The sequence below is a fragment of the Spea bombifrons genome, chromosome 1 (assembly GCF_027358695.1).
Source record: "Spea bombifrons isolate aSpeBom1 chromosome 1, aSpeBom1.2.pri, whole genome shotgun sequence".
In the NCBI taxonomy this organism is placed as follows: domain Eukaryota; kingdom Metazoa; phylum Chordata; class Amphibia; order Anura; family Pelobatidae; genus Spea; species Spea bombifrons.
The window spans coordinates 118,961,959-118,980,265 of NC_071087.1; the positions used below are offsets into that span (position 1 = coordinate 118,961,959).

The 18,307-nt window shown below is 42.4% G+C and overlaps 1 protein-coding gene across 1 annotated transcript; it reads right to left on the bottom strand.

Annotated features, from left to right (window-relative positions):
- Nucleotides 1-785: 785 nt before the first annotated feature.
- On the bottom strand, nucleotides 786-16,922 carry LOC128474935 (somatomedin-B and thrombospondin type-1 domain-containing protein-like). Its single transcript, XM_053457372.1, has 6 exons — nucleotides 16,486-16,922; nucleotides 4,213-4,395; nucleotides 4,019-4,109; nucleotides 2,077-2,235; nucleotides 1,214-1,609; nucleotides 786-943 (listed from the first exon to the last, which is right to left on the bottom strand). The coding sequence occupies exons 1-5, from the start codon at nucleotides 16,712-16,714 to the stop codon at nucleotides 1,504-1,506; spliced, it is 768 nt and encodes a 255-aa protein (XP_053313347.1). The 5' UTR covers nucleotides 16,715-16,922; the 3' UTR covers nucleotides 786-943; nucleotides 1,214-1,503.
- Nucleotides 16,923-18,307: the final 1,385 nt, after the last annotated feature.

Sequence of the window (18,307 nt, forward strand, 5' to 3'; positions counted from 1 at the left end):
GAATATTCAAGGAAGATACAGAAATGTAAATGTATATATTTACAGTTACACAGCTGTGTATATAAATATACAAAATAAAAACAAGTACAAGGATGTAATTGTATCAACACCATATATAAACTGGGTCTGAAAAAAAACCCACTGTAAAACTAAAGTCATGTGGAAAAGAAAGTACACCCTCTTTGAATTCTATGGTTTTTACATATCCGGACATAACAATTATCCCCTTAATGACAAAGCCCGTATATGTACTTCCCATCAATCTGGGAAGGGTTATAAGGCAAGTTCCAAACAATTTAAAAGTCCACCATTTTACAATTCTAAAGATTATTCAAAGGCCAAATTGGATCTTGCAACAGGATAATGATCCCAAGCACAAAAGCAAATCCACAACAGAATGGCTGAAAAAAGGTGATGCAATGACCCAGTTAAAGTCCAAACCTCAACACGTTTGAAATGCTGTGGCGTGACCTTAATGGAGCTATGCATAACCAGATGCCTGCAAACCTCAATGAACTGAAGCAATGTTGTAAAGAAGTGCGGGCCAAAGTTCCCCCACGATGTGTGTGAGACAGAAAACCTTGCCAATGATCGTTCTGTCCCGATATGTAAAACCATAGAATTCAAAGAGGGTGTACTTTCTTTTTCACACGACTGTATATGAAAAGGAGCGATACAGTACATGTGAGTGAAAGCTTATAGTGTGCTCAGAAATGTGATACATGACAGGTGACAATACAGGACCTATAAGGAGGCCTTATTCCTTATTTTGAGGGACTAATTTCCATATCCCCTCTCCCAGTACTGTGAGAAATCTACAATGCACTGTTGGCAGCTTTCATCTTGCTGCTGCAGTAAATAATTTTGTATTTTTTTGTTTTGTTATAATGTAAACACAATTTGGCTCTACAATTATCCAGCACCTCTAAAGCAATAGGTTCTGCTATATATTTGGATTCCGTATTTACAAATATTAGATGTGTAATTCCCTGCAACAAAAAGGGATTTTTTTTTCACGATTTCCGCAGTTACTTTTATAATTTCCTTTCTATTTATATTATAACATATCAACCAGTCTGGGTTGAAGTCCGAAGGGGAGAGCAAGCTGGAAATAACCTGGTTACGATGGAAGTCCATCTTCTAGCATCCTCTAGCAAACTTACACTTATTTTAGAGTAAACTTTAGGACAAGTATTTTTTGGGGGGGGGACACTAGTGTTAGGATGAAACGTTTTTCCAAGAAGGAAGCAGCCAACCGTATAATTCACAAGACCAGTAACATAACTATTATTAGATTGTTATACAACTGAAACATATTCATTTAAAAACATGCAAGAATGATTCTGCCAAAATACATGTTAAAGAGGTAGGTATCGGAGAGGTAAGTGATCTGGTTTTGTGCTTTGTTGAACAGGGTTTTGATGGCATAGCAAAGTTGCCAGTGTGTGTGTTATTGTTGCATTTCCACTCCGAGCTGCCATGGCTTCATACTATGGAACCACCTCAGACAAAGAGGAATGAAAGTTGCTGGCACGTGCAGTCTTCTCTGAGGTCGTCTTGTACCCATGACCCCTGGCATCCTGGAAGTGATGCTGCTGTCCAGAATGTTCTGCAATGCAAAACCACAAGGTTATGGCAAGCTAATATTACGTGAAGACTTTAAATCACTAAGTTTTAGTCCACGATATGGAACTTTATTTTCGCACAAATAAGTTTAAAGAAAACCTAATGCATTCCTCCTCATCAACCTCGGTATGAATCATGAAGGACCGCCAATCCATCTATTCTCACAGAAGGATCTAGTGGGGATGACCTTTCTAATTTACAATTAAGTCTCTGAGATAAAATGTTTCCACTTGCTCCACATTCTGGTAAATAAACACCAAGATCAAACACTACATTTGGAGGCTACAATCTGAGGTTGTAAAACAAAGTATTCTATACTATTTTATTGGCTTCATTGTGGATGCATAGAGTTTTGCAACAGAAGAAGTTTGAGGGACTAATTAGACAGTCCACCTATTCCTAAAACAGGTTACTAAGGTTTTCAAACCTTAAAACATTACATAGCCATACCTGATCCCTGCCAGTCCATCACCCAGACATCGCCCATTGCTCACTGCAGCTTCTGCTTGACATTCTACACACACACGTTGTTCTTGCAACAGATGTCTACTCCATCCCTGAAGCCGACAGGCTGGGCCAACATGTTTAATCCGGAAATATACACAATAACTGGAAGAACGAAAAAAAAGATAGAATATGCAAAAGAGACTAAGTATAGTGGCCAACAAGCCCCATGCAGTTTCCACCTGACACAGCTGAACGTTCTGATTATAACTGGATTATCTGTGTATGTTCATTCCTATCCTTATAGCCCAGGTTCATAACCATCGTATGACATTGGGAGATGCAGCTGTTTCCCCCTCACGGTTTGTAGCACATCATTCTCAATACCCAGGGGAGCATAGCAGGCCATACTGGCAGTACACCATGTAATATTGCTGCAGAGGAGGTATAGATAAAAGATAAAGGATTGAATTAGTGAAAAACAAAGAGGGTGAGAAGCAGAACAATGCCTCCTCCACAGAGAATTTAGCACCTGCCAGTGAATGTAAATGGCAAGGCTTGCCCACGGACATGCTTCCCCTTTGTTAACCGGCACAAAGTCTCTGGACATGGTAGAAATTTCCAACTCATGCCAAACAATCCTCATAATTGTTTCCCAAGCATAACCTCCCATTCTCATCTGTAGAGCCTTCTCTACCATCCTTCAGCAAGTAATAAGACCCGCTAACACAGAATCCCACCCTGCAGGAATGTATTAATCCCCACTGGAATACATGTTTACTAGAACACAGTGTGCTCAGAGATGCAATCACTGGCTCAGATTTGAAACTAGTAAATAAAGCATAAAGAATGATGATTCTGGATTAACATCTGCACACAAAAAATTCTGGATCTGTGTGCCAAAGAAGGCAAGCAAATAAAAAGTGCCAATGATCTTTCAAAATGTTAGGCTGGTATGTACTATCACAGGCTGTTCTCACAGGGTGAATACATGTGTGTGTTAAATGCCTGTGGGGCCCCCAGGACAGCTCTATTCGGCCAACACTGATCTATAGAGTAAGGTGGTTGTCCAAATGTATGGGAAACGCTATTGCATGTATTCACTTCCATATGAATTTGCAAGTGTTTTGGGTACTTGATATAACAATGTATTCATTACACAACAAAGCCCCTTCTTGGAAACAAAACCCATGAGGCCTGTCTCTTCGTAACATTATTCCTTGATAGAGGACACGTTAACTATTCCTTAACTAGGTTGGGGAAGGCTAATTATTGAAATAGACGCAGTGATAACTGGTGCAGTCTTAATTCAAAGATACTCTTCCTCACCTTGGTTTTAAGAAGTGTGAGCCAGCCCTTCCCTTCCTGCCAGATGTTGTTACTTCTTAGTGTGCTTATTAGGATTTCCCCTGTTAACAAGTCCTATCCTGGCAGGCAGATGAAAGAAATAGCAGGGTAGCTGCTCTGACCTTAATTCTGTCCGCAGAGCATGGGTACCTCATTAGCAGAGCTCACCCTAACAAATAAGAACAGCGGAGCTGACCTCTCACACTCCACTGGCATTCTACTTATTCTCACCGCGCAGATCTTCCCTTCTTGCTCCACCAGCTATATATGCACTACACACTGTCAGCCAATGCCATTGCCTTAGTAGCTACAAGTGTTACTTACGATCACACATTCACGCTCGCTTCTATTGGAGGTAGAAAATTGTGCCATGTAAGTAAAATGAGCAGCTTGGATAAACGACAATACCCTTAATGGTAGTGGAATTGCATTATATTCCAGGCTCTGGACACCAGTTATGTAACATCTTTAGGCATTAAAATAATATGCTTGAAGAAGAGGCCTACATAGTCTAACTTCAGTGTTTTGTAAATTAGAGCGCCAACGGCATAAAACCCCTACAGGTTTTCACGAGCCAAGAGTGAGCTTTTATTTTTCATACCTTGGGCTCCTCTCCTGTGGTACGGTATGGCGTCTCCTCCAGGGGTCTCTGAAATCCCTTTTGAAGGTGTCTGGCAGGATCTTGGCCACCTCTGAAAAGAGTAAACAAGAGGGAGGTTAGTCTGTAGCTAGAGAAGTGAGATATTATCGGCTCCTCTGATTCAGGAACCAAAATGGAAAATGTTCCTTGGAAACCTTTAGAGGTGTGACAAGAGGGGTCCTCTCCATAACAGCCACGTCGCTGTCTGAGATCTGGGCAAGGATTACCGCCGCTTCTGGGGGGCACGCTCACTTGGCGCACACGTTCCCTGCTCCCGATTCCACAGCGTGAGCTGCACGTACTCCATGTCCCCCACGGGCCGACCACGCAATGTGACACTGCAGGTGAGAGAAGAGAAGGTTATTGCTATTTGGGGGAGAGAGAAGGGAGCTTTGCCAACAAACATGGGTGAAAAAAATCTAAAACAAAACAGTTTTTCAAGGTAATTTTTAGCACTTTGCTCAGTCATAAATTGAATTAGATGCCTTACTGCTTTTTCCCCACCCAACGCTTACAACAGCTGCCAGAACCAAGAAGCTTCCACCAATATGGCCGAAACCTTCTAGTATGTCAAGTGTGTAATAAAGTCCAATGGCGTAGCATTTTTAATAAAAACAGGATTAAACAAACTAGGTGGTACGATTTGAAGTTAGAAGGAGGAAGGTTCAGGGTGCTGTGAGAAAATTAGCAGTGCATGCAAACACTGAAATAGGAACTCAAGAAAGCTTGGGATGTGCGTAAAGATATCCTAAGGAATAAGACTAGATGGGCTATTTGGCTATTTTCTGCTGTCGCAATCTGTAAGTCCATGCGAAATGTAGGATTTGGGGATGCAGCAGACCGGGGGATGTCAGTGAAGACCACCACTTTCCTAAAGACAAACTACTAAAATACACAAAAATAGTAGCTGTTCCCACAGCTATGGCTCAGCTATGTACTTGTGGTTTATACCTCAACTTAATAAAAACAGATTTATCTTTGTTTTGTTTTTGTGTAATACACCTCAACTCTTGAAATATACTATAATGGGGGAAACAAGTATTTTCAACAGCACTTTACTGCACATCAGAAAGACACAGTCACACGCCAATAAGGCTGGTGGTGGCAATGATGGGAGGGGGCAGGATGTTATGTTTGCAGTCCATGTTTCTGTATCAGATCCGGCTGGACGCTCTTTCTCACAGGGGTCCTGTCTGCCTATTTACACATGCTCCGATGCCTCCCTCAACAGCTTATTTTGGCTTCAATCCAAAACCTCATGGCAACACATACACACATCTTTAATAAAAAGGGGTGTTATCAAAACACAGAATGCATGGAACAGCTTCCCAGCAGAGATGGTAGATGTACATTCAATGGGAATCCACAGGCAGGATGAAGCACCTGACCTATTTTACATAGACCAGCAGTCCCCAATGGAAGTGGAAGAGAAGCCCTTACACACTAAAATGGAAAGATTAAACTGAAGCATTAAATGGCTGGAGCGACAATTCAGTAATAAAGATGTCCGACATTATATCACGGGTATAATGGGGGACTTTTAAGTTTAGAAGTGAGTCCAGTGGCAAAATCTAAATAACCAAGACTGGTTCGCTCTTATTATTTATGATGACGATTGTGATTATTCAAATAAATAATAAGAAGGAACCCAGCTTGGGGCAGTAATGATTGTAATAATACAAGAATCAGGAATCTATTTTCACTATTGTGATACGAGATATTGTTGTAATCTCTATATTGCACCATGGTCTAACTGAGTCTAGTTCCACCACCGTGGACCAAGGAGCAAACATTGGGAAGCTGTCAGGTATGCAGGTACGCTGAAATATATGCCTCTCTCCAAAACCTTGAACTAATAGGCCTTAATAAAAAGCAGATAAAAAAAAATACAGGAATGTAACATGCCCATCATGGCATCTAGTGGTGCCAAGTTGACCCTACCAGCTTAGAGTCTTAAGAAGGTGCCAAGGTCACTTATCCGGTATAGCCATCCCTGGCATCACTAGTCATTTAATGGTAGGGCCATCACTTCCATTCTTCTTAGCTTGGCCAATATAGTAGCCCAGAAGTATGGATTTTTTGTTTTATTGCACTAATCTGTGTCCCCTAAATAAAAGGAGGATATGTGCGGAGTGTTTCATTGCAACTATATCCTTTGCAGTTAAGTGACATACTACTCACAACTGTGATGAAACTTTGTTGTGGCAATAAAATGACAACTCCTGTTACACGTGGCCCATGGGTTCCATAGCGTCCAGACTTGGCTACAATGCAGGATACCAGTTGGCATTGTTAAAACAGCAAGCTTTGGCACGTGGAAAGTGACTGGGGCGCACAAAGTGTCCCATGCCATGCAGCGACACCAGTGCCAGAGCACGAGAAAGTTTGGCCGCTGCTGTTCTCGCCCTCATTATGTCATGTGAATCAGACAGTAGCTACAAACAAAAATCTTGAAATATACAGTCACAGGTCAGAAGTCAAATGACAACATGGTGACATTTCAATTACAAGTGACAGCCTGGCTTCACAAAGTGACACAGGGATACAAACAGGATTTGGCACTGGGCGCATGGACCATTAAAGAGGACCCATGGCCAATATAAATGATTACATAATCAATGAGCACACATAATCATTTATATGCTGGATTAAACATTTTTAATAATTGTAATTATAGATTTTAGCCTAGCTGCTTTTAGGTGTTTTAGGCAGAGCTAACAACAGTCCCAGATTTGCCATGACAGTACCAACAACTGGGTTTATATCCTGGTTGTCAGCTGTTCGGGTAAATGTCCCAAATCTGGCAACGCACATGCTAAAGAAGGAGAGGGAATCAGGATTTCCGTAAGGAATGCTCCAGGATGTCACTCTGTTACCCACATAACATGCTAGAGGGGTACTATGTCCTGATTTTCGCATACGTTATAGCTAGGGTGACCACATTTCCTAACTGACATTTGGGGATACTTACTTTGACGAGTACACTGGCTCAAAGTTATGCTCGGGACTGGCGAATACGTATTTGCCAGCACATTTTTCAGTATTTACACAATCACTGGCTACATGAAAAGGTCATACTTCTATACATGTTAGACATCTCTTTTTTGTTTCACAATGAGCAGGAACTTTTAAAACATGTATATATACTAACCATATACAATAAACTGCAAAAAATACACATTTCTTAAGGTATAAATAAATGATATTAGGTGTAAATATCTTCTTTAAAATAAAATACTGACAATACAGTAAATTATAAATATAACCTCTTCCCATTCCCCACCTTCTTTCAAAAACAGCATCCCATTGGCAACCGTGTCACCAAAAACAGCTTCCTAGTACCAACCTTGTCAAAAAAAAAAAAGCTTCCCATTGCCAATCTTGTCCCTTAACAGCTTCCCATTGCCAACCTTGTCCCAAAAACAGATTATCAGTGCCAACGTTGTCCCAAAAAAACAGCTTCCCAGTGCCAACCTCGTCCAAAAAAACAGCTTCCCAGTGCCAACCTCGTCCAAAAAAACAGCTTCCCAGTGCCAACCTTGTCCCTACCCAGATGCAACCCATCATCTTGCTGGTTTTGCAGTTCCCGATGCCGCTCAATCGTCGTGGCCGGGCTCAATTCTTTTTCAGACGCACATTAACTTTATGTCCATCTGAAAAGTAATTGAGCCCGTCCGCTCAGTAATTTTCAATGTAAAGCCCCACCCGAGAGCTCTCATTCTGGCATTGTGGTCACCCTAGTTATAGCCCATATTACAGAGATGAACAGGAAAGCGAGGTTTTATTTATGCTGCGAAATGTTATAAATTGGAATAACCAAAATTCTCTAAATTGGAGATACCTATGTTGGAGGTGACGAACGGAAGGCCAGTTCCAAAAGTGGCCAGGGCTGGGGTGTGTGGCTACCCTACCTACCCGAATAGCCACCTATGGTCACATGGTAGCAACAGCACAGGCTCCCATTGATTTTATCGTTCCTTTGGCTGGTCAGGGAACCTACGCAGAGCCGACAGGCCCCATCCTTTCACCGATATTGGCATCCAGAACCCATGACAGGAAGTGCATATATATGCATTCTTTAAACGTTTGTGGATGCATGCGCAAACTGACTGAACTGACTTACTTATCAAAGCACTGTTTTGTATTTCACTTGGTTTTCTTCACAGATTCTTGACACGATAACCTCCGTTATCGGGTATGCGCTGAATTGTTCCTCTGTTATAGTGTTAACACGTGAAATACCCTGTCCCTTTCAGTGATATGATTCCCTAGCTTGTTCATCAGACTGAAAGCCAAGTCCTCATTTTTCATATCTAACGCGTTTCCCAGCTCTGCTAGAACCGGGAAATGTAAGCAGAGATCATACTTGCGCATGTTCAGTAGCACTCCCATTTAAATCAATTGGAGCAAGAACTGCCAAACGCATACATCTAACCTGAACCCAAGTTTTAGGGGTAATGCGTTAATTCACCTGAGCAAAAGCAAACATGTGCCTAAGACCCAGTAGCTACATCTGATAGAAATAAGGAAGCAGGGAGATAAATGGGTAACCTTTCCAAGTGAAATAACACATTTAACAGAAATAAGTTTATCACTGCAGTAAACAAAATAATCTCTTTAAACAGAACATCTCAACAATACATTCAATGCGAGGACAACTTCATGAATTATCAAAATACAAATCTTAAACATAGCCAGGCATAGGTTCTACATCATCCTCATTCCACGGCTATACTTTAGGAATAATAACAGCCATGCCTAGGAACTTTCCAGGGAAAACTCCTCAAGCTCTCCCTCTTTTGGGGGGGCGATTTCATGAAGGGGGGTTCGAAATGGATGTAGGGGTGGCTAGCCTCTGCCTGCAGTGGGTGGGGGTGGGGTGTAGGCAGGAAGTGGGCAGGGATTGGGCGTGGCAAAACAACACTCCCCTGCCTCGAGAATGAAGAAACCGACCTGGAGACACAGCATTCCACCTGGAGACTCTGGGTCAATCCCAGGGATATCCAAGGTACCAAATCAGCTTTATTAGAATTTATAACGTGTAGTTTACTTGGGATTATTTCCCCCCCCTCACAAATAACTATTTGTTAATCTTCAGGTACTGCCATGCCTTATTTTTGTTTTTGAGAAGAGAGACAAATAGCAAGCAATGTAAGTAAAATACAGGTACAAATATCAATTTATGCCCATGTTGCCACTTTTGCTGGGACTAGAGGTGCATACTAAAGCAATATTGTAGCTGTGACCTTGAATGCCCTTAATAAGGTAACGCCCCATAAATCCTGTGCATGGACAGGTTGTAAATCATGCACTGGTGGACAATAGTGCTGTAAGCCCAGAGCTGCAGACATGCAGTGTGGGGCTGGGAAAATCACATCTCACTCACATAGAGCATCAACTAGGATTTATATTCCCTAATGCAGATTTCCCAGTGGGAATGCAAACTCATCTACAACCAAAAAGATAACCGTAATAATAATAACAAAAATAGGGATACTGTGTAGCAAAAGGATCAGTTATTTGCCCAGGATGTCATCTTCTGCACATGTTCTGCCTTCTCTTTCTAATTCTTGCCTTCTTTTTGGTCTCTGAATGCATTCCCAGCTACTGATGCCTGCTGATTCCCTTATGGCGGAGACTGCTAGATGGCTTTCCCATTGTTTGGTGAACAAAACCAGCAAGTTTATGAACCTGCTTGAAGAAGTCAATCAGTGGCAGACAGCCTGACTATATTTTTATATGAAAACTCAATTTCAAACGGGTGAGGACGTGTAAGGTTCTACGTGGCTCATATAAATGAAAGAGCAACGTATATAAAAAATGCACGTCTCATATGTAATAGAAAGAGGGACTGAGCCATGTGTCAGGGATCTTAGCACACTGCCCTGGTGCATTTCTTTGCACTAATATGCAAGGTCATGGGCTTAATGCGCTTTTTTGCCAACATGGCCCTGGATGGCAAAAGATACACAGGATGCCTGTGCGTACTGCTACATGTTGCTAGCACCATGGCACACAATGGGTTACAGAGAACATGTCTATGCTATGTAAAGAGGGGGGCACAATGGGGGGGGGTCTGGCCTGTGCTTCTCAGCATGGCCTGTGTACACTCAGGCACGACCTCTGACCTCCTGTCAATGTGAGCAGCCATGTGAAATAATAGACATGGGCCCCATTCAGAAAGCAGGAGGGGGTGGGAGGTTGGCTGGCGCTGGGGGAGGGTCCGGAAACCTCACACAAATGTGAGTGGTACTGTCATGCTAGGCTTCATGGGAGTTGTGCCTCCTCATTCACTGCTATAGTGAGGATTACTGCATGCAAAGGTGCCAGAATTTACTAATAATGAAAAACTCCTATCATCTCCTGCTTCTCCTGTGTAATGTATGGCCTTTCATTTGCCTCCTTACACCCAGGGGAGTTTAACGATGTACAGATGCAATCTTTAAACACATTACCAAGTTTGGCGTCCCCGCTTCCCTATTAAAACAGACCTTATAAGGGAAAAAAATAAGCAAAATGTTAAACAGGACATTTCCACAACCCCCCCCCCACTTCTTTGAAGGGACATTCCAGCCATCATATGCACTATAATGCATATGATAGCTATGTGGCCCCTTTACATTTTATGCAGACTCTCCCCATATGCATTTGCCCCTTTCTCCCTTGCCCAGTTCAGCTGAACACATCTGAGCCAAGAGATACCACTGATGTTACTGATTGGCTGCTTGAAGCGGCCAATCAGTATCAAGAATTGTCAGACCACAGAGGAGGACAGCAATGGCCAGTAAAGTTTTTTTTTTTTCTGATTTGGGTGAATTTACTATAAAAGACTAGATAATGTGGGCTACACTATATACATGGACAAAAGTATTGGGACACCTGACAATTACACCCACAGGGATTTTATGACACTTCATTCTAAGTATAGAGATATTAATATGTAGTTGCCCCCCCGCAGCTATAACATTTGCAGCTATAACAGCTTCCAGTCTTCTGGGAAGGCTTTCCACCAGACTTTGGGGTGTTTCTGTGGGAATATTTATCTTGAAGCATGAAAGACTCGCCTTTTAGATCCAAACGTTCAGCCACATTCAAATCAGGTGAATTTTTCTTTGGACCAATACATTTTGTGTTTGGTTTGTCCTGAAACAAGCCATCTTGTTGTGAAGAAAACACACTTCATTTGGACGGAGCGTGTACACACAGAAATACTTACAGATGTGCTTTTCTTGTAGAAATGTTGGAAAGTCTCATTGCCACGTTCTTTTGAAGTACGGGATAAACTGGGTTCACTTTATTCAAAAAAAAATGAATTTACATGGATTGACATCAGAGAAACTCTGGGGCTCCATTTGACCTGGTGGGGCTGCTGATGACTACACACTTCATCACACTTCAGAGTGTGGGAGAATCTGGCTATGAAGAACACGGCATTCTTGTAAAGCGCTCTGCAGATGACCAAGAATTCTGAAATCCCCGCGCTTACCCCATATGAGAATCTGAAAGCCTGTGGCATGGGAATTCCTTCAATCATTAAAGGACAATCTACCCTAGGAAAGGGTTTCAGCAGGTTTATTTTCCCGAAGGGACGTGCAGCCCCAGCCCAGGCTAACCCCTGCATAGTTTTTATATGCTGCGAATGTAGAGACTAATCTCTCTTTTGTGCAGCACCCAAAGCACAGGAGGTTGCCCCTGTGCGTCACGAATGCACCCCTCATTTCCCTCCTATAGTTCACACACCTCTTTCTCTTTTACCACCCGATCCTATCATTACTTCATTCCCACAGTATTAAACCTGCTTCAGAACTAGCTCACCTCCATGCTTGTTAAAATACTTATGCTTTAATAGCACACCACAAAGAACACCCCATCTCTGCCCCTTTTATTGCATGGAGAGGGCACGGTTCAGCAGTTACCAGGATACTAGTATAACAGCCCATATACAGTATATGTGGACTGTCACTGCCGTCCCTGCAAGATCAGGACAGTTGGTGGCTATGGGTTGGCTCACAGGCTGCTGGTGCCATAGCTTTGTTTTTGTCTCCCCCCCATATGTTTAGATGTTAAAGTATTAAGCTCTGGTGTATGATGCTCTGAGAATCCTCCCAATCTCACTGAGAGTATTTGTTCATTTAATTCTTCATGTTAATAATATCGTTAAATCATCCCATCATTGCAGTAGTTGTACGTTATCTGCTGGCGCTCTACAAATAAAATGTAAAGTAATGTTTACTGGGGGCGGATATCTTTAGCATTAACGTGTATCATTGAATGTTTACCATCAGAAACAATCACATAATCTGAATCACGGTATGGTGCTTTTATTAAAGCGTAATCAATACCACTGCATCTAGATCTGGTAGATTAGCGCCGCAATGCTCCATAACTGTGCATGTATGCACTGATGATTTCATGTCATCCTACATGTCATCATTGGTCACGTGACTAATGCTTATATGTCATCACGGCTTCAAGAAGCACAGAATATGTCAGCCATTAAGAGATCATTTTACAATTTGATTATATTGTGATTGTAAAACCTGAGATGTTGGATCCTCTAATTTATGCATTACATTTCCATACAGTGCTAACTCGTAACTCTACTACTGGAAAGCAGTTCCCTGTAATTACCCCTATCCTCTAATGTAAAATGTTTCAATAGTTGTCATGGAATCTTAAAAGTTTCTGTGTTTTATGTGTTGTCCAAGTGGTACAGCACCTTTAACACTAAAATGGTACAATATTTTGCAATAATAAGAAATATGAGATTATCTCTTGTCCAGAGACAGGGAAAGATGATGAAAACATTGCTCGGGAAGCAGATCTCCTGATTTCACCAGGGAAGGATTAACAACCAGAAGAGAGTTTTCTCTGCCACAACAAAAGACAAAAGTTGGCAAAATCTCCATTTGCAGAGAACTCCGTGTAAAATCGTGATTTCTTAACCCACTAGCCACAGTGTGATTAAACCATGATGCACTTTGTAACCTACATAATAGGCAGGTGCCAAGCTGCCAAGTGATCCTTCCCATGTTGCTGACCACCGTGCACAAAGTTCATTTACTAAAACTAAACGCCTCTCTACTGCTGTCATTTTAAACTATGCCATTAAAAAGCATCTTTAGGTAAGCCAAACTAAGGGTTCTTCAAATCAACGTACTGCCAACCTGTGAACATCATCTGTACTCTTCAATACCTGGGAGCTTCCTAAATGGATCATTACTCCTGGGAGCTTTCTAAATGGATAGTCAAACCTGGTGCTTCCCGAATGGATAGTCAGACCTGGTGCTTCCCAAATGGATAGTCAACCTGGCGCTTCCCAAATGGATAGTCAAACCTGGTGCTTCCCAAATGGATAGTCAAACCTGGTGCTTCCCAAATGGATAGTCAAACCTGGTGCTTCCCGAATGGATAGTCAGACCTGGTGCTTCCCAAATGGATAGTCAAACCTGGTGCTTCATAAATGGACAGTCAAACCTGGTGCTTCCCAAATGGACAGTCAAACCTGGTGCTTCCCAAATGGATAGTCAAACCTGGTGCTTCCCAAATGGATAGTCAGACCTGGTGCTTCCCAAATGGATAGTCAAACCTGGTGCTTCATAAATGGACAGTCAAACCTGGTGCTTCCCAAATGGATAGTCAAACCTGGTGCTTCCCAAATGGATAGTCAGACCTGGTGCTTCATAAATGGATAGTCAAACCTGGTGCTTCCCAAACGGATAGTCAAACCTGGTGCTTCCCAAATGGACAGTCAAACCTGGTGCTTCCCAAATGGATAGTCAAACCTGGTGCTTCCCAAATGGATAGTCAAACCTGGTGCTTCCCAAATGGATAGTCAAACCTGGTGCTTCCCAAATGGATAGTCAAACCTGGTGCTTCCCGAATGGATAGTCAGACCTGGTGCTTCCCAAATGGATAGTCAAACCTGGTGCTTCATAAATGGACCGTCAAACCTGGTGCTTCCCAAATGGACAGTCAAACCTGGTGCTTCCCAAATGGATAGTCAAACCTGGTGCTTCCCAAATGGATAGTCAAACCTGGTGCTTCCCAAATGGATAGTCAAACCTGGTGCTTCCCAAATGGATAGTCAAACCTGGTGCTTCCCAAATGGATAGTCAAACCTGGTGCTTCCCAAATGGATAGTCAAACCTGGTGCTTCATAAATGTATTGTCCATCACAAAGATCCTACTTTAGTGACAACCACGTGCTTCTCATAACGGTCCATATAAAATAAAACCATTTGATTTCATTTAATCAGCGTAGTATATGAAGTGAGCTGCTCCAGTCTGTGAAACCCTAATTATTGGCTTATTCACAAACACAAGGCTGTGGGTCAAACACCGTGAGCTTCAGTTTATGATGAGTAGGTCATCTTAATTCAGAAACGTCACATTTCATTATTATTACTATTATTATTAATAATCATTTATATGGTCCCATCATATTTTGTAGTACGGGGTTGGGGACCAATGCCCTGTATTACGGTATTTGAGACAAGTAATTTTATTTTATTGGAAAATCAGTAATGGTATAATTTAGGCTAGGTGCATCACTCACAGCACACTCAGCATCATCGAAACGGAAGTATAAATATTATCCAAAGGCCGCGCTTTTTTGTGTTATAATAATAATTTTGGAAACTAAAATGAGAGATTTTTTAATTCACATGTTAGAGTCCAGTTTGTCCTCCCAAAGACTGTTTTTGGGGGGATTTTAATTCCACAGACTTAATACTAGAGCAGGGGAGAGTTGGAAGCGGATCCAAGCATCCTTATATGGGTACATTATACAGGCTACACGTCTGCAAAGTCACGAACGCATCTATTTCACGTGTCACGGAACTATTCAGCTTCAGGTGGCAGAGCCCTCGTGTAGATGTGACTAGCCAAATTATCAAAGAAAGAGCATTTGTGTGACCCCAGGGGCATTCAATTTCCCGATGCATGCGCACAGCTCAGTTCTTGATGTCGTAACATGTAGTCACGTGATCATACTGATCGTGCGGGATACGGGTTGCACACGTTTTGTTACAGGACTTTTAGGGCAGCCATGTACTATGCACGGCGTAATTATTAAAATCACTAGAAAAACCGGCAGTATGCGTTCAATCAACTTCTCTGCCATGACAGTGACTAGTCCTTGAAGAACGGAGCGCTTCTACATCATACAGTCACCCTAACACCGTTCATTGACTTCATGTATTTATTCTTAATTGTAAATAAAAAACAAAAACAAAACCCCAGGAGCAATTGATGGTTATTTCTCTGTCCACTCTGCAAGTATTAACCCTTTAACACACCACCACAAACATTTTATGTAGCAACCAAACTGTTCTTGTATCAGCCGTTATAGAAACTTTTATGTGTCAGAGGGCAATGAAAGATTCCCCCACTTCATGCCTCTCGTTTTCATTTTATTCTTTCCTAAAAAAATATTTCTCAATAAAATAATATGTTTACAAAAAAAATGAAAATATTGATCCTAGCTGGGGAAGGTGCGGCTCTCCAGATGTTAAGGATACACTGCTACAGATTGTTTTATACACACCTTTATGCATAAAATGTAATTTAATAATTGTATTTCATTCATTTAATTGTCTTGCTGCTAATATGTAATAAAAGTCAGATCGGCTGCTGTACTGTTCAACAGTTTGGGGTCACTTAGAAATGTATGGGGGGGCGTCCAAGAAATGTATGGGGGGCGTTTAAAAGGCCAATCAATGGTTAGAAAACCCTTTTGCAATTATGTTACAAAATTCACTGTTTCCCATGAAAGCAGCTAAGTGACCCCAAATTTATGAGCGGCAGTGTATTTTTTCTAGTTTCTGGTTTTTGAGATCACGTGTCAGCGCCGGAACAATTCTGTCAGAACGCTCTGACATTTATGCAAATTGTTTGCAAGTAAGGTTGTCAGACCAACTAGACACCAACATACTTTAAGCTGCTGTGGAAGGCAGGATGCATACATTCCCACGTTTAATGAGTGGGGATGGAGTGCGTTCATTTTAAATACTAGGAGGTACATAAGTGGAACAGCATCCCAGCAGATGTGGTAGAGCTTAACACGGTGAGGCATGGGACAGGCATAAAGCTATCCCGAATCTAAGACGAGATCGAGGACAAATGTGTGAGTCTCTCCATCAGGTATAATAGGCAGACTAGATGGGCCGAATGGCTCTTATCTGCCGTCAGACTCCCTGTTTGTACTGCTGGTGGGACTTGTCGCACAGCTTAAAGCACACAGGTTTCCGGGTCCAGGTGTCATTTGACCCATCATTGACCCTACATGCTACAGTCAAGGTATTTTTAGTAATTAAGTAACTTTTTAAGTATGACACATGTTACACAGATAAAGCGTTTTCAGGCTAGTTTGCTATACATCTCACTGACCCTTTTTACATCCATGCATGCCCACCCGGGCTACTCACCGCTCCCCCCGCACTGTCGCCGGTAGTCCTCGCAGCAGTCTGCGCTCCGGTTGCAGTACGTATCGCAGTAACACGTGGTCCCGGTTGGGCTCACACCGGTACAGGCGTTATTTCGACCCGAGCAACACCTTGGGTGCCCTCGCCTGGCACAAGCAGATCGACTCCCCGGTACATGCAGTAGCCACACCGAGCATAGGAGCAGCCAAAGCCCGGAACTCCGGAGCTGCATCACGGGGCACCCAGGGTCAGTGGGGTTATTACGGGGCGGCACCGCTGGCAGGCGCTAAGCAGCACACATAAGGGACTGGGGCGGTGTGTGAGTCTGTTCTATAGTGGGGAGGGTTGTGGGAACATAGTACAGGACACGCGACAGCCTGCACCGCTAGGACATGTACGCAACGACAGCAGCGGGATGCAGATAGACGGAGAGATGAGGATGCGACTGCAGCACCCCGGCTCGGTACGCTAGGTGGACGGGGAGGGGGCATTAACTGCGATTGTATATATTCTGTGGGCGGGGCTATGCGCCCCCTAACTGCGGGCCAGCTCTGTGATTGGCCACAAGACAGAAGGAGACAGCCCCATCGCCTTAGTAATGACTGTCAGGTTGGAGGGTGACACCGTTTTGGGTGGAGGAGAGAGATTTGCTTCTCTACCGATTTACCTTTTGGGTTTATTTGCTAAAGGAAGAGGGTGTGTGTGACTTCTCATTTCAGGATTGAGTAGAAAGGGCCAACACAGGGAGCAGGAGCTGAACTGGCCCTGTCTATTGCATAATGTAATAGGTCACGAGAGTGGCAAAGTCTCACTGATTGTACTGTACATTATACAGGCCCATTCAAACTGTTCCTGCAGTGACATTGATTAGGTTTTGCACTTTATAATGTATACCCAACTGAAAGAGCTAAAACAAAACTCTAGCTTTAGTAAATAGAGCACTTTGACTGCAGGTGGCATTTTCAGTTTGGTGAATCGTGGAGGCCTGGACATTTTCTATAGTTTCCCGCTTAATCTTATACAGTACATTATAAATTATTTAAATATATAGTGTATTTTGAGAAGCACAGTGGCACCCCCTTCTCCAACCCTGCCCCAACTTTTAAAATCCCTACTTAACCCCATCTTGGAAAGGATGAACTGTATGGGTTCCACACTATGTTCAAGATACATTGTTGGCTATTAAAGAGCACCCCAACCATATTTCCCATACATTACTACCACTAAAGAGGTTAAATAGGATTGAGTCACAGTCAGCCATAATTAGCCGTGACCACAGGACATAATCCAGGTGTTAGACAACCCGGGGTCTCCGCTGTCAGCAGGAACAAGCAAAGTTACACTTAAACAACAGAGACATGCCCAAAAGGAACCAAACCGAGCTAGAACAGTTCCCACAGGGTCTATCCAGATGAAACCTCTGATGAGCAGCACCACAGACTGATTGCAGGAACTGTGATCAGCAATGCAGAGCTATAGAGACCTGCCTGCTGATCATTCTGTGATCAACTGCAGTTGGGTCAAAGCACAAAAGAAAGAGAAACAGTGTTTCTCACTTCTTAACAAATATTAAAATAAAAATAGAAATATCTTTAAAATTAGATACAAAATATAAAAATAGAATTAGACCTGAGCAATGTCAACATATTATCATAACGGGTACAGCCTGGTTCTAAGGGAGATCCCTGGGATCTTCAAAGACTTCAACGGGATCTCCAGTCCAAAAAAATATAAAGTAAGTAAAATAATACTAAAAATAAGTAAGAAAATAAAAGTAATTTCAAGATAGGTTGAAGAAGGTAAAAATAAAACAAAAAAACACCTT

Excerpts from the sequence above, each read along its gene's own strand:
- LOC128474935 (XM_053457372.1), bottom strand. The coding sequence starts at position 16,714 with ATGCAGCTCCGGAGTTCCGGGCTTTGGCTGCTCCTATGCTCGGTGTGG. Across the intron at positions 2,236-4,018 it reads CCACAGGAGAGGAGCCCAAG|TTATTGTGTATATTTCCGGA; the intron begins GTATGAAAAATA and ends TCGTTCTTCCAG. Across the intron at positions 1,610-2,076 it reads GATGGACTGGCAGGGATCAG|AACATTCTGGACAGCAGCAT; the intron begins GTATGGCTATGT and ends TTTGCATTGCAG.